Consider the following 17,282-nt stretch of genomic DNA (forward strand, 5'->3'; position numbering starts at 1 on the left):
TTAAGTTGAGATAACAACCGGCACAAATATTTTGACAAATTGATTCATTGCGACCACCTTGGATACCAGACCACATGTTTTAAGTAGTTTAGTTCATTTTATTGTAATTTTTGCAGTATTGGCCAATACTTAAATTTTATTATGTCTGCCATTAATGTGAATACATTTTAATTTGATACGATTATTCTGCGTGACCCATGTAAATTGTGAGTGCCGACCATTTCATTTTTCTAGGATTCACTTAGTGAGGATAAAAGCTGAGCGCGGATTGGTCGTTTTGTTCCTAGTCAGGCGTCCGCTCAGCCCGCCCCCACACCCTCCATCGGGGACGCGCCCTGTGCCTTGCAGTGCCCGCGCACGCCTTGTAGACACGCCCCCTCCACGTCACCAGACAGGCCGGGGCAGACATGGCGGAGCGGAGGAGACACAAGAAGCGGATCCAGGTAACCGTGATGCGGCGGGGAGCTCTCGTGTGTACCGGGGTTTGTCTGAGGTACTCCGGGCTGAGGGCAGGGCATGGAAGAGGATTTTCCGCTTAATGGGCAAGGACAGTGTATGGGGGTCGTCGTCCCCCTGCATAACTATGGCGGACACGGTGGGAGGCCCGGCTCAGGATTTGGGATTCCACCTCTGGTTTATGGAGCTGACCCCCTTCCCCCGGAGCCGCTGGTCCCCGGGCTCGGTGTGGAGCAGCCTGTCCGGATGTGGTCTGTGCGGCTGGAAACATCTGGAGGCTCCTGAGCTGTGGTCACCGGGCCCATCTCCTACAGCTGTATACAGAGGCTGCAGACAGGCCCCCCAGCACTGGTCCAGCGGAAATCTACCCCAGACTCACTACATGGCAGTGATGGCACCTGGCTGATCATTGGTTTTCTATGGAAAAATTATACAAGGGGCTAGTGGTGAGCCAGGTTCGGCGTATAAGTTTCGGGTTATCTAAGAATTCCGTTATGGTCCATGATAGCGGAATCCATAAGTTATGTTCTGTGGTAGCGGAATTCATAACGGAATTCTTAAATAACCCGAACCTTGTACGCCGAGCCTGAAAACACAAGTTCACTCAACACCATAAGGGACCTCAAGAAACCCTTAAGACTCTGTTCACACTTGGGTTCTGCAAGGGTGTCCAGAAGCTCCCAGGCCAGCACCACCAGATCTCCCCCCATGGAGAATGTCTAGGACTAAAGCTAGGTCTACACAACGACATTTGTCGCACGACAATTTTAATAATGGTAGTCTATAGTGTCGCACTGCGGCACGACAGTCGCAAAAAACCCATTCAAGATGGATTTTTCTGCGACTGTCGCAGCGCGACACCATAGACTACCGTTATAAAAATTGTTGCGCAACATATGTTGCCTTGTAGTTGTGCCCTATGTGTCGTGCGACTTATTGTCGTCGTGTAGACCTAGCCTAATGGGGCACCAGATCTCTTCCCATGGACAATGTATAGGACTAGATGGGGGAACCAGATCTCCCCATGGACGATGTCTAGGACCAGATGGGGCACCAGATCCCCCCCCCCCCCCCAATGGAGAATGTCTAGGACTAGACGGGGCACCAGATCCCCCATGCACAGCAGCCGACAACCACTTCGGCTGAACTACCGGTCCAATATGAAAGAGCTTGGAATGACATACCACAGGAAGGTATCCAGCATCTGTATGACCGGTACCATGCCAGAGTGTTATCCTGTATTAGGGTCCATTCACACGTCTGTGTGTGTTTTGAAGATCCACGGATCCTTGGATCCTCAAAACACTGACATCGGCGATGTGCGTTCCGCATTTTTTTGGACCGCACATCGCCAGCACTTAATAGAAAATGTCTATTCTTGTCCGCAATTGCGGACAAGAATTGCACATGTTCTATTTTTTTCGAGAACGAAATTGCGATTCCGGAATTCCGGATCCGGGCAGCACATCATGCTGCCCCATAAAAATGAATGGGTCCGCAATTCCGTTCCGCAAAATGCGGAATGAAATTGCGGACGTGTAAATGGACCCTTACAGCAAGGGGAGATGCCAACCAGTATTAATGTGACCCGACACCAACCTATACCCAAAATAAAGGGAGCGCCACCTTAGTTGTGTTATCATTGACCAAGCACCACTAGCAGTTTATACAGGGAGTGCAGAATTATTAGGCAAGTTGTATTTTTGAGGATTAATTTTATTATTGAACAACAACCATGTTCTCAATGAACCCAAAAAACTCATTAATATCAAAGCTAAATATTTTTGGAAGTAGTTTTTAGTTTGTTTTTAGTTTTAGCTATTTTAGGGGGATATCTGTGTGTGCAGATGACTATTACTGTGCAAAATTATTAGGCAACTTAACAAATACCCATTTCAATTATTTATTTTTACCAGTGAAACCAATATAACATCTCAACATTCACAAATATACATTTCTGACATTCAAAAACAAATCAGTGACCAATATAGCCACCTTTCTTTGCAAGGACACTCAAAAGCCTGCCATCCATGGATTCTGTCAGTGTTTTGATCTGTTCACCATCAACATTGCGTGCAGCAGCAACCACAGCCTCCCAGACACTGTTCAGAGAGGTGTACTGTTTTCCCTCCTTGTAAATCTCCCATTTGATGATGGACCACAGGTTCTCAATGGGGTTCAGATCAGGTGAACAAGGAGGCCATGTCATTAGATTTTCTTCTTTTATACCCTTTCTTGCCAGCCACGCTGTGGAGTACTTGGACGCGTGTGATGGAGCATTGTCCTGCATGAAAATCATGTTTTTCTTGAAGGATGCAGACTTCTTCCTGTACCACTGCTTGAAGAAGGTGTCTTCCAGAAACTGGCAGTAGGACTGGGAGTTGAGCTTGACTCCATCCTCAACCCGAAAAGGCCCCACAAGCTCATCTTTGATGATACCAGCCCAAACCAGTACTCCACCTCCACCTTGCTGGCGTCTGAGTCGGACTGGAGCTCTCTGCCCTTTACCAATCCAGCCACGGGCCCATCCATCTGGCCCATCAAGACTCACTCTCATTTCATCAGTCCATAAAACCTTAGAAAAATCAGTCTTGAGATATTTCTTGGCCCAGTCTTGACGTTTCAGCTTGTGTGTCTTGTTCAGTGGTGGTCGTCTTTCAGCCTTTCTTACCTTGGCCATGTCTCTGAGTATTGCACACCTTGTGCTTTTGGGCACTCCAGTGATGTTACAGCTCTGAAATATGGCCAAACTGGTGGCAAGTGGCATCTTGGCAGCTGCACGCTTGACTTTTCTCAGTTCATGGGCAGTTATTTTGCGCCTTGGTTTTTCCACACGCTTCTTGCGACCCTGTTGACTATTTTGAATGAAACGCTTGATTGTTCGATGATCACGCTTCAGAAGCTTTGCAATTTTAAGAGTGCTGCATCCCTCTGCAAGATATCTCACTATTTTTGACTTTTCTGAGCCTGTCAAGTCCTTCTTTTGACCCATTTTGCCAAAGGAAAGGAAGTTGCCTAATAATTATGCACACCTAATATAGGGTGTTGATGTCATTAGACCACACCCCTTCTCATTACAGAGATGCACATCACCTAATATGCTTAATTGGTAGTAGGCTTTCGAGCCTATACAGCTTGGAGTAAGACAACATGCATAAAGAGGATGATGTGGTCAAAATACTCATTTGCCTAATAATTCTGCACGCAGTGTACTTTGTCAGTCTCAGCTCATTGAGTTTTCCAGGCATTCTTTCTTTGTTTTCCTCTAGTGTGTGTATAGGAACCTGAAAGAAATCGCGATGCCATTTACGGGACAGATTATATTAGTTCTCAGCCCTCCCGTCGTGTGAATCTCAGGGGTCAGTGCTGGATGTGTTATGAACTGAAGTGTCACCCCTCTGCCCTCTATTGGTCCCCGGGAGTGGCATTTGGGGACAGGTAACGCTTGCCCTATAAAGGGGAATCTGGGAATGTAGCTCTTACCTCCACCGATGAGCAGGCAATTATCGGGAAGGAACGGTCCTCTGCCGATAATTGCCTTCTCAGTCGGGCAGTCTAAATTGAGCTGTAGGGCTCATGCACAGGCACCTTCCGTTTGGCTGGCGCAGACAGATGCAGACCCATTCAACTTGAAATGGGTCTGTGATAGGTCCGCATCCGCACTGCCAAAAAAATAAAACAAGTTGCGGAGGCATGGACAGAAAACCCATGGACGCACTCTGTAGTGGTTCCGTGCTTCCGTTTCGCATCGCTTTTTTAGGATTGTATGGGTCCGCATCTGTGATGCAGTGCACAAACGGCCGGTGCCCCTATATTGTGGACCCATGGGCCGCAATACCGGCTTGGCGACACATGTCCGCATGCATGAGCCCTTATTTAGTTTTTTTGTCTAGTCGTTTCCATAAAATCCCTGTTGAGCAGCTCCAGTGAGTCCCAGATGCTGGTCCTAGTATTCATGAGCTGCTGCCTCAGTCCATCATTGATTGGCAGCCTTCTCCCAATACTGTATAGGAAAAATGGATATGAGGACTCTGAGCGCAGGCAAACTGCGCCTCAACAGGGATTATGGAAAGCAACTGCACGAAAAAATAAGTGACCCTGCTTTTAAATCATGGTCTGTCACTGGTTTATGCGGCCCTCATATGGGACATCATAAAACTGGTGACAGGTTTTCTGTCCCCTCTCCTGACATGTCTGTTGTGGTGACTACTTGCATCCCCCATGTAATAACCCTTCTGGAGCTTCTGTTCTTATTACTCTGTCGCGGTCTGAGTATGGATACTGGGGGACCAGTGATTGGCGCCAATCCTCGGCCAAAATAGTCACACCCACTGAAGTTTTTACTGCTAATAATTACAATACTTCCACTGTGGGGAAGTTTGAGTAAAATGTAAAAGGAAAACATATGTAGCAGTCACTTTACTGGGGAGGATGTCTGTCGGATAAAGCTCAAGACACCTCCAGACAGAGCTCCCCCGAGCCGGGTTCACTTCTTTAAGATGGCAGGAAATGATGGCAGCCGAAGATCCAGCGTCAGATCAGTATTCCTTTATTCAAACCTTAAGGCACTCACTTTTTGAATAAAGGAATACTGATCTGACACTGGATCTTCGGCGCCTTTTATCGGGTTCCAATCTGATGGTCTTCTTGGGTTACTGATGAGCCAATCCCTGGGCCCCCAGTATCCATACTCAGACCGCGACATTATATTTGTTCCACTGGTTAGCTTTTACACCTTGACCCCGTGGCAGTCTTCCCTTTAATTTATCATACTTCTTTATATATTTTTTTCGATCTCTGTGTTCTGGTATCTACTATCCACCTTCCTGGCGCCCAGTCACTTTATATATTTGGAGTACACACCCTTAATATATACCCTGCCACTCCAACCTCTTTGTTCATTTTAACTTTATTTTTTTCATACTCTGTGTTGTGCCATTCCTGTATTATTCCTGCTAGAAGTAATGAATATATTACTGCACAGTCTGACACTATCCACTTAGTGCTGCCAGTATGACACTCCCCCAGCTGGTAACATCCATCTGGACCCTCACTGCAAGCTGCTAGTAATATATTCATAACTTCTAGCAGTAATAATACAGGAATGGCACAACATAGTCATAAGAATAGATGTTCCAGAATTCTTATTATATGCGGAATGCATGTAGTTCCTAGAACAGACGTGTCGGGCAGTGAACCTAAATCCCCTACTGTCTCAATACACAGTGATAATAAGATAGTAACCGGGGCAGAGTGCTGGCTGCCATCTTCCTGTACCCGACAGCCGTTATTGGAGTGTATCAGCGTGATTGACCACATAAGAGTTCAATGAAGACCTGTTAGCTACACATGCTGTCCCCCGTCCAATCATGGCTGACCGTATAGGGTCACTTCTCTATTGAGAACCCCCCCCCCCTATTGTCAATATATAGATACATTTCCAGGAAAGATAACAGAGGAACAGAACAGTGCAGACTACTTGGAATTAGTATTTCCCAGGGAAGGGTTTACGGATTCTGTCATTGTCTTCTTGTGGTCAGTGCCTTTTGCTGTTAAAGGGAATTTGTCCTCAGTGACCTCCCTGTAGAGCTGCTCACAACTGGGGTTCACCTTATTAAAATACAGTTTTTTATTTTTTTCGTTTTTTCTTGTTGATCTGAGACTCTGTTCCCGAGTTAGGGTACTTTCACACTAGCGTTTTTCTTTTCCGGCGCTGCGTTCCGTCCTAGGGGCTCAAATCCGGAAAAGAACTGATCAGTTTTATCCTAATGCATTCTGAATGGAGAGTCCGTCCTTCAGGATGTCTTCAGTTCAGTCTTTTTGACTGATCAGGCTTTTCAGAAAACCGTAGTATGTTGTATTTTTACCTCCGGCCAAAAATCCGGAACACTTTGACTGAACGCCGGATCCGGCCCTTTTCCCATTGACTTGCATTAACGCCGGATACGGCGCCGTGTGTTCCGTCAAACCGGATCCGGCTTTTGCATGTTAAAGCCGAAAAATGTGAAAAAAAAGTTAGTCCATAAATGGCGGATCCATTTTTTCCAATGCATTTTTTCATTGTGATCAAAATCCTGATCAGGATTCAAATGTAATCAGTTTTCACACGTTTTTCCGGATCCGGCGGGCAGTTCCGGTGTCGGAATTGAACGCCGGATTCAAACAACGCTAGTGTGAAAGTAGCCTTATGATACTTTTTCTTAATAATCAAATTAGCCCTCTGGTGCAATGAGGGCGTCACCATTGCCACAGAAATGATTGGGGCTTGGGTTTAACAAGAGCAATGAGTGCACTAAAAGCCTAATTTGACTATTACAAAACAGTATTATAACTCGGGATTGGAATCTCGGATCAACAAAAGAAATACAGCGTTTTGATGAGGTGAAGCACAGCTATGTGTCTATGTAAGCAGTTGGATAGAGATTCCCTTTAAGTAGGGTCAGAAATGCTCCAGAGCAATTCCAAAGAGCAGGCTGGTTTGTCATTCAGTTACTTGCTGTCCACTTTGGAGAATACCTGCTTGTTAGAAGGTCCCCTACTGGGCGCCCCAGGGATCATGTGTTATCTGTGGTGCTACCTGGCAGCAAGTGTTTCATTTCCAGAGAAGGCTGAGTTCACACGGAGTGTTTTTCTGTGTTGGAAGAAAAAAAGAACATGGAATCTGCTTCTAAATTCTATGTTTTTTTTTGTTTGTTTTTTGTTTTGTTTTTTTGCACAGTACTTGAAACATAGTTTCTCTGGGGATTTGGATGTGGTTTCTGCATGGTTTTTGAGACCAGGCGGTGGATTGCATGTGTTTTTAGGCGTGGAATCTGCACCAAAATCCGCATTGAACCAACTCCAAGCATTATATGGTTTCCATTGAGCTGTTTGTGCTCTGTGAAGTTCAGCGATAGGACAGGCTCTCCAGAACAAGCCACGCTCTATCTTAGGATTTCTTGGCCAGAATGGAGAGCATACAAATGACTTATCTCACCATATGACATATTTTGGATTTTTTTTTTTTTTTGTTTTCGTGTCTCTCATGGCTTTTTTTTTTTTTTAGTATAGAGGAAAGTAAATGCCCCCCTGTAGTGTCAATATGTCTGTAGAGCTTTTTGGGGGGAGAAAAATGCTGGTAAAAAAAGAAAAACTCATACGCCAACATGCATTGTACATGTGTTTTTTGTTTTGTTTTAAGCTGCAAAAAACAGCAATTGAGGTCTATGGGAGAATAATGCCAGGCAATGAAGGAAAAAACGTCACACCCAGAACGTGCTACAACTTGAAATGGTGTCCATTGATCCTAAAAAAGTGCACCTCAAGGGTTAAAAAAAAAATGCCACCACAAAAAAAAATGCCTGTTGTATGTTAAATATTTCCCTTAGACTCCCATGCAACATTTGGAAATGGCTTTATTTTGGAAAACCCCTCAAAAACTCTAGAAAAAAAAAAAACTATGTGAGACACCAAACTTGGTACTCTTTCTGATATCAGTGTATCATGGACATCTGCTGCCTGTGGTGTCTCACAGAGCATTGCTAGAAGATCCTCTGGAAAGTGCCATCTGCTCGTTCCCCCAGTGCCATCGGCTCCGTTCCCCCATCCTGCCCCTCCTGACATCCGGAGTGCACAGCGTCATTGGTTGCTATGACGCTGTACACTCCCGGCCATAGTCGCGCCCCCACCCTCTTGGTGTCAGCAACTTACGTTTCCAGCAGGGGCGCCGCCGACACTCCATCGTTCCGCGCTGCTCTGGGCCTGACGTCACACAGTGCAGCTCGGGACCATGGACGTGCTGTGGAGGGTCCGGAGGCCCCCTGCTGGAAAGGTGAGTATTCCAAGTGCATTGCGGGCCAGCGGGAGACCATGGAGCGCTTTGCTCCCGTCCGTGGTCACGTGACACAAACGAATCCTCGATCCCAAAAATTAGCATCAAGGATTTTTTTGTGTCGAATTACTCGATTTTAATCGAGTACTCGTTGCAGCCCTATAGAGGAGTTAACACAACACAGAGTCATAAGAACAGATACTCCAGAATCATTATTACTTGGGGGATGCAAGCCGTTACTACATCAGACATGTCAGGAGCGGGGACGGGTCCTCTTTAGAGGAGTTCTCTGATATATTAAAGGGATTCTGTCACCAGGTTTGACCCCTGTCAGCTAAACATATGCTGATGTTCAGGGCGTCTTCACGATTCCTAATGTGGGCTTATAAATGTCATCTGTAGCCTTATTTAGCTAAAAAACAGCTATTACTAACCTGTCAGTCAAACAAACAAGGTGCCCCAGGGGATGCAAGGTGCCGGCCGCACCCGCTGCCGTTCGTGCCCAGCGCCTCCTTTCCAGACTTCTGCGCCGCCTCCTAATCCTCTGTGCCGCCTCTCGCTCTCCCTCCCTCCCCCCTCCTTCTGCTGTAAGATCTCGCGCTTGCGCACAGGGCTCTGCCTGATGCGCCGTGCGGACTTCTCCATTTGGCTTCTTACAGCGAAGTGCGCATGCGCCGGCACTTCGCTCAACCCCTGTATGCGCGAGATCTTACAGCAGGAGGAGGAGGGAGGGAGAGCGAGAGGCCACAGAGGATTAGGAGGCGGCGCAGATGTCTGGAAAGGCGGCGCTGGGCACGAACGGTGGCGGGTGCGGCCGGCACCTGGCATCGCTTCACATCCCCTTGGGCACCTTATTTGTTTGACTGACAGGTTAGTAATAGCTGTTTTTTAGCTAAATAAGCCCACAGATGACATTTATAAGCCCACATTAGGAATCGTGAAGACGCCCTGAACATCAGCATATGTTTAGCTGACAGGGGTGAAACCTGGTGACAGAATCCCTTTAAAGTTAGAGCAGTGTAAAAAACCAACCACTTTATTCTCATCTGTCCGGGGCTTCGCCTGCAGCGATCTAAGCGGTGATGTGGCGTTCATGCACTTGTGACTGGTGAGGGCAATGATTACCTGCAGAGGTCCTGTGAACTATGAATGTGATGTTATCAGTACAGGCCCAGGTTCAGAGACCTCTCGATGGGAACCTGCTCACATAGATACATAGCTGTGCTTCACCTGATTAAAAAGCTGTTTTTGTTTTGTTGATCAGAGACTCCGTTCCTGAGATGTCTTCATAATATGCAAATTAGGCCTTTGGTGCAATGAGTGTCCCCATTACTCTTGTTGCACCTAGGCTCTGCTCCTTTCTGTGGCCAGCCCCTACCTCAGTGCTTCACAGGACCAGGCAGTGTGAAAGCGGTGAGGTAGGGGCTGACCACAGAAAGGAACAGAGCTTGAGTGCAACAAGAGCAATGGTGACACCCTCACTGCACCAAAGGCCCAATTTGCATATTAAGAAAAAGTGTCATAACTCGGGAACTGAGCCTCGCATCAACAAAAGAAAAATAGCGTTTTGATGAGTTGAACCACAGCTATGTGTCTATGTAGCAGTTGTATAGGGAGGTCGCTGGTGACTGATTCTCTTTAAAGTGAGTTAGATGTTGTTTGTGAGCTGTATTTTTGCAGCTTTAAAGGGGTTATCCAAGGCTATAAACTGCCGGGCCCCTCACATTGAATATACTTACCGGATAAAAACATCTGGTGTCGGGGGGAGCAGCCAATGGGGGACGAGGACGAGCCTGCCATTGGCTGCTCATCCCGACACCGGATGTTTTCATTCGCGCACGGGGAGAAGCAGCAGAGGCAGTACGGGGACAAGGAGAGGCGCAGGGAGCCAGGTAAGTATATTCAATGTGAGGGGTTTATAGCCTTGGATAACCCCTAAGACCAAATAACTACACATGTAGACAAGGATACAGCGAGCCTCCCAAGTCAGGCTTGTCCTGAATACCACTTTTTAAAGAGGACCTGTCACCCAAAAATGGATTGCAATCTGGCAGCACCATGTTATAGAGCAGGAGGAGCTGAGCAGATTGATGTATAGTTTTATGGGAAAAGATTCAGTAAAACCTGTAATTTATACATTTCTACTTCTGTGAAGTGCTATCGGTACTTTTTTGTAGTTATGTACAGTCAGGTCCATAAATATTGGGACAGCGACACAATTCTAACATTTTTGGCTCTATACTCCACCACAATGGATTTGAAATGAAATGAACAAGATGTGCTTTAACTGCAGACTGTCAGCTTTAATTTGAGGGTATTTACATCCAAATCAGGTGAACGGTGTAGGAATTACAACAGTTTTCATATGTGCCTCCCACTTGTTACGGGACCAAAAGTAATGGGACATAATAATAATCATAAATCAAACTTTCACTTTTTAATACTTGGTTGCAAATCCTATGCAGTCAATTACAGTCTGAAGTCTGGAACGCATAGACATCACCAGACGCTGGGTTTCATCCCTGGTGATGCTCTACCAGGCCTCTACTGCAACTGTCTTCAGTTCCTGCTTGTTCTTGGGGCATTTTCTCTTCAGTTTTGTCTTCAGCAAGTGAAATGCATGCTCAATCGGATTCAGGTCAGGTGATTGACTTGGCCATTGCATAACATTCCACTTCTTTTCCTTAAACTCTTTGGTTGCTTTTGCAGTATGCTTTGGGTCATTGTCCATCTGCACTGTGAAGCGCCGTCCAATGAGTTCTGAAGCATTTGGCTGAATATGAGCAGATAATATTCATCCTGCTGCTTCTGTCAGCAGTCACATCATCAATAAATACAAGAGAACCAGTTCCATTGGGAGCCATACATGCCCACACCATGACACTACCACCACCATGCTTCACTGATGAGGTGGTATGCTTAGGATCGTGAGCAGTTCCTTTCCTTCTCCATACTCTTCTCTTCCCATCACTCTGGTACAAGTTGATCTTGGTCTTATCGGTCCATGGGATGTTGTTCCAGAACTGTGAAGGCTTTTTTAGATGTCGTTTGGCAAACTCTAATCTGGCCTTCCTGTTTTTGAGGCTCACCAATGGTTTACATCTTGTGGTGAACCCTCTATATTCACTCTGGTGAAGTCTTCTCTTGATTGTTGACTTTGACACACATACACCTACCTCCTGGAGAGTGTTCTTGATCTGGCCAACTGTTGTAAAGGGTGTTTTCTTCACCAGGGAAAGAATTCTTTGGTCATCCACCACAGTTTTCCGTGGTCTTCCGGGTCTTTTGGTGTTGCTGAGCTCACCGGTGCGTTCCTTCTTTTTAAGGCCTCTTTCACACTTAAGTTGTCCGGATCCGGCGTGTACTCCACTTGCCGGAATTACACGCCGGATCCGGAAAAACGCAAGTGTACTGAAAGCATTTGAAGACGGGTCCGTCTTCAAAATGCTTTCAGTGTTACTATGGCAGCCAGGACGCTATTAAAGTCCTGGTTGCCATAGTAGGAGCGGGGGAGCGGTATACTTACAGTCCGTGCGGCTCCCGGGGCGCTCCAGAATGACGTCAGAGCGCCGTATTTTCTCCGGCCAAAAAACGTTCCGTTCCGGAACTGAAGACATTTTGATGCATCCTGAACGGATTTCACTCCATTCAGAATGCATTAGGATAAAACTGATCAGGATTCTTCCGGCATAGAGCCCCGACGACGGAACTCTATGCCGGAAGAAAAGAACGCAGGTGTGAAAGAGCCCTAAGAATGTTCCAAACAGTTGTTTTGGCCACGCCTAATGTTTTTGCTATCTCTCTGATGGGTTTGTTTTGTTTTTTCAGCCTAATGATGGCTTGCTTCACTGATAGTGACAGCTCTTTGGATCTCATCTTGATAGTTGACAGCAACAGATTCCAAATGCAAATAGCACACTTGTAATGAACTCTGGACCTTTTATCTGCTCATTGTAATTGGGATAATGAGGGAATAGCACACACCTGGCCATGGAACAGGTGAGATGCCAATTGTCCCATTACTTTTGGTCCCTTAACCGCCTCCGGACCGCCGAACGCAGGGACGCGTCCTGGAGGCGGTCGATTTATTTCTCCTGGACGCATATACGCGTCCTCTCGCGAGACGCGAGATTTCCTGTGAACGCGCGCACAGGATCGGAAGGTAAGCGAGTGGATCTCCAGCCTGCCAGCGGCGATAGTTCGCTGGCAGGCTGGAGATGCGATTTTTTTTTTTAACCCCTAACAGGTATATTAGACACTGTTTTGATAACAGCGTCTAATATACCTGCTACCTGGTCCTCTGGTGGTCTCTTTTGCTTGGATCGACCACCAGAGGACACAGGCAGCTCAGTAATAAGTAGCACCAAACATCACTACACTACACCCCCCCCCCCCTGTCACTTATTAACCCCTGATCACCCCATATAGACTCCCTGATCACCCCACTGTCATTGATCACCCCACTGTCATTGATCACCCCCCTGTAAGGCTCCATTCAGACGTCCGTATGTTTGTTTTTTACGGATCCACGGATACATGGATCGGATCCGCAAAACACATACGGACATCTGAATGGAGCCTTACAGGGGGGTGATCACCCCATATAGACTCCCTGATCACCCCCCTGTCATTGATCACCCCCCCCTGTCAGGCTCCATTCAGATGTCCGTATGTGTTTTGCGGATCCGATCCATGTATCCGTGGATCTGTAAAAAACATACGGACGTCTGAATGGAGCCTGACAGGGGGGTGATCAATGACAGGGGGGTGATCAGGGAGTCTATATGGGGTGATCACCCCCCTATAAGGCTTCATTCAGACGTCCGTATGTGTTTTGCGGATCCGTGGATCCGCAAAACACGGACACCGCGGATCCGCAAAACACATACGGACGTCTGAATGGAGCCTTACAGGGGGGTGATCAATGACGGGGGTGATAACCCCATATACACTCCCTGATCACCCCCCTGTCCATTGAGACATTTTTTTGGCCCAAGTTAGCTGAAATTTTTTATTTATTTATTTATTTTTCTTACAAAGTCATATTCCACTAACTTGTGTCAAAAAATAAAATCTCTCATGAACTCACCATACCCCTCACGGAATCCAAATGCGTAATTTTTTTTAGACCTTTATATTCCAGACTTCTTCTCACGCTTTAGGGCCCTAAAATGCCAGGGCAGTATAAATACCCCACATGTGACCCCATTTCGGAAAGTAGACACCCCAAGGTATTCGCTGAGGGGCATATTGAGTCCATGAAAGATTTAAATTTTTGTCCCAAGTTAGCGGAAAGGGAGACTTTGTGAGAAAAAATAATCAATTTCCGCTAACTTGTGCCAAAAAAAAAAAAATTCTATGAACTCGCCATGCCCCTCATTGAATACCTTGGGATGTCTTCTTTCCAAAATGGGGTCACATGTGGGGTATTTATACTGCCCTGGCATTTTAGGGGCCCTAAAGCGTGAGAAGAAGTCTGGGATCCAAATGTCTAAAAATGCCCTCATAAAAGGAATTTGGGCCCCTTTGCGCATCTAGGCTGCAAAAAAGTGTCACACATCTGGTATCGCCGTACTCAGGAGAAGTTGGGCAATGTGTTTTGGGGTGTCATTTTACATATACCCATGCTGGGTGAGATAAATATCTCGGCAAAAGACAACTTTTCCCATATTTTTTTTTATACAAAGTTGGCATTTGACCGAGATATTTCTCTCACCCAGCATGGGTATATGTAAAATGACACCCCAAAACACATTGCCCAACTTCTCCTGAGTACCATAGTTTGTAAACGCTATAACTTTTACCCAAGCCATTTTTTTTTTTTTTGCCAAACATTATTTTTTTTACCAGACATGTAGAACAATAAATTTAGAGAAAAATTTATATATGGATGTCGTTTTTTTTTGAGAAATTTTACAACTGAAAGTGAAAAATGTCATGTTTTTTTTTGCAAAAATTTCGTTAAATTTCGATTAATAACAAAAAATTTAAAAATGCCAGCAGCAATCAAATACCCCCAAATGAAAGCTCTATTAGTGAGAAGAAAAGGAGGTAAAATTAATTTGGGTGGTAAGTTGCATGACCGAGCAATAAACGGTGAAAGTAGTGTAGGTCAGAAGTGTAAAAAGTGGCCTGGTCATTAAGGGTGTTTAAGCTAGAGGAGCTGAGGTGGTTAACAAGTGGGAGGCACATATGCAAACTGTTGTAATTCCTACACCGTTCACCTGATTTGGATGTAAATACCCTCAAATTAAAGCTGACAGTCTTCAGTTAAAGCACATCTTGTTTGTTTCATTTCAAATCCATTGTGGTGGTGTACAGAGCCAAACATTTTAGAATTGTCGATGTCCCAATATTTATGGACCTGACTGTATATGGCGCAGGCTCATTTTTTGTGGGGCGATCTGTACTTTTCAGCAGGGCTGTGGAGTCGGTAGATAAATGTTCCGACTCCGACTCCTCAGTTTTATGTACCTCCGACTCCTCTGTATTAATATGCGAATGTATTTTATACATTCCTTGAGGGAAAGAAACGCAACCTACCACAGGACTACTGGCTGGGAAGCCAACAGTCTACTGTATTGCACAGTTTAAGCAAAAGACAAACACAATGAAAACAAAGGAGGATCCAGGAAGGGGCATTTATTCTAAAACATGATTTTCCTAGGAGAATCCCATAGTCATGTTTAAAGTTTAAGCTAACAATCGGAGTTTACAAGTTTTTATAGCCTTAGCTAAATGACAGCAGTTTTTCCAATGGTTTACAGCTTCAGTCTTGAACTATTGGCCCTCCATTCCCTTCACTTATACAAGTGTCTCACTCTCTAGTCCTGCAAAAAACATATTTATTTAATCCCTTATCAGTGAGAGGCTAGGTTACACATGGACGCTGCGTTCCCTGTAAAAGCAGAACACAACACAATGGAAAGTATAAGTATTGCAGCTCCTAATTGTGTGTTGCGTGCCATATAGTGAAGCACATGAAAAGCATGCTTCTTCACGGTCACTTAACGCAGGGCTCGACAAATCCCAGGTCGCCATGGCGACCGGGAATTTAGTCCTGGCGCTTGGGTATTTGTCAGCCCGTTTTCATAGGTGCCCGTGCGATGGGTGCGGAGCTGCCGTTCTGTCCGGAGGCAGCACCGTTTGAAAAACAGCTCCGTCACAGCACACAATAGCAGAGACGCTGGCAGCAGGGAGGGGAGGGGCTCGGGAGGAGTGTAATCTGATCCTAGAGTGGAAGCTGCTTCTGCTAGCCCCTCCCCTTCCCGCCCACCAACCAATCAGAGCTGAGGCAAGGACTAGCAGCTCTGAGCCGTCTGAGTAGTGCAGGGAGTTAGAATAGAAATGAATCGAATGAGTCTCAGGTTAAGAATCTAAAGATCCGATTAGTTAGAGACTCATTCGATTATATGAGTTAACCACCTCCGGACCGCTGTACGCACAGACGCGTCCTGGAGGTGGTTGATTCATTCCTCCTGGACGCGCCGGCGCGTCCTCTCGCGAGACGCGAGATTTCCTGTGAACGCGCGCACACAGGCGCGCGCGATCACAGGAACGGAAGATAAGAGAGTTGATCTCCAGCCTGCCAGCGGCGATCGTTCGCTGGCAGGCTGGAGATGTGTTTTTTTTAACCCCTAACAGGTATATTAGACGCTGTTTTGATAACAGCGTCTAATATACCTGCTACCTGGTCCTCTGGTGGTCCCATTTGTTTGGATCGACCACCAGAGGACACAGGTAGCTCAGTAAAGTCCCACCAAGCACCACTACACTACACCCCCCCCCCCGTCACTTATTAACCCCTTATTAGCCCCTGATCACCCCTAATCACCCCTGATCACCCCATATAGACTCCCTGATCACCCCCCTGTCATTGATTACCCCCCTGTCATTGATCAACCCCCTGTAAAGCTCCATTCAGATGTCCGCATGATTTTTACGGATCCACTGATAGATGGATCGGATCCGCAAAACGCATCCGGACGTCTGAATGAAGCCTTACAGGGGCATGATCAATGACTGTGGTTATCACCCCATATAGACTCCCTGATCACCCCCCTGTCATTGATCACCCCCCTGTCATTGATTACCCCCCTGTAAAGCTCCATTCAGACGTCCGCATGATTTTTACGGATCCACTGATAGATGGATCGGATCCGCAAAACGCATCCGGACGTCTGAATGAAGCCTTACACGGGCGTGATAAATGACTGTGGTTATCACCCCATATAGACTCCCTGATCACCCCCCTGTCATTGATCACCACCCCTGTCATTGATCACCCCCCTGTCATTGATCACCCCCCTGTCATTGATCAACCCCCTGTCATTGATCAACCCCCTGTCATTGATCACCCCCCTGTAAGGCTCCATTCAGACATTTTTTTGGCCCAAGTTAGCGGAATTATTATTTTTTTTTCTTACAAAGTCTCATATTCCACTAACTTGTGACAAAAAATTAAATCTCACATGAACTCACCATACCCCTCACGGAATCCAAATGCGTAAAATTTTTTAGACATTTATATTCCAGACTTCTTCTCACGCTTTAGGGCCCCTAGAATGCCAGGGCAGTATAAATACCCCACATGTGACCCCATTTCGGAAAGAAGACACCCCCAGGTATTCCGTGAGGGGCATATTGAGTCCATGAAAGATTGAAATTTTTGTCCCAAGTTAGCGGAACGGGAGACTTTGTGAGAAAAAAATAAAAAATATCAATTTCCGCTAACTTGTGCCAAAAAAAAAAAATTTCTATGAACTCGCCATGCCCCTCATTGAATACCTTGGGGTGTCTTCTTTCCAAAATGGGGTCACATGTGGGGTATTTATACTGCCCTGGCATTCTAGGGGCCCCAAAGCGTGAGAAGAAGTCTGGTATCCAAATGTCTAAAAATGCCCTCCTAAAAGGAATTTGGGCCCCTTTGCGCATCTAGGCTGCAAAAAAGTGTCACACATCTGGTATCGCCGTACTCAGGAGAAGTTGGGGAATGTGTTTTGGGGTGTCATTTTAC

The 17,282-nt window shown here is 46.1% G+C and overlaps 1 protein-coding gene across 1 annotated transcript in view; it reads left to right on the forward strand.

The window, feature by feature from the left end:
* The first annotated feature begins 325 nt into the window (after positions 1-325).
* Positions 326-17,282, forward strand: part of SEC62 (SEC62 homolog, preprotein translocation factor) — a 50,185-nt gene continuing 33,228 nt past the window's right edge. The window contains exon 1 of the mRNA XM_040428205.1: positions 326-443. Coding sequence (XP_040284139.1) covers positions 408-443 — 36 coding nt within the window. The 5' untranslated portion in view covers positions 326-407. The remainder of the gene's footprint in view (positions 444-17,282) is intronic.

This window comes from Bufo bufo, chromosome 4, assembly GCF_905171765.1.
Source record: "Bufo bufo chromosome 4, aBufBuf1.1, whole genome shotgun sequence".
NCBI lineage: Eukaryota > Metazoa > Chordata > Amphibia > Anura > Bufonidae > Bufo > Bufo bufo.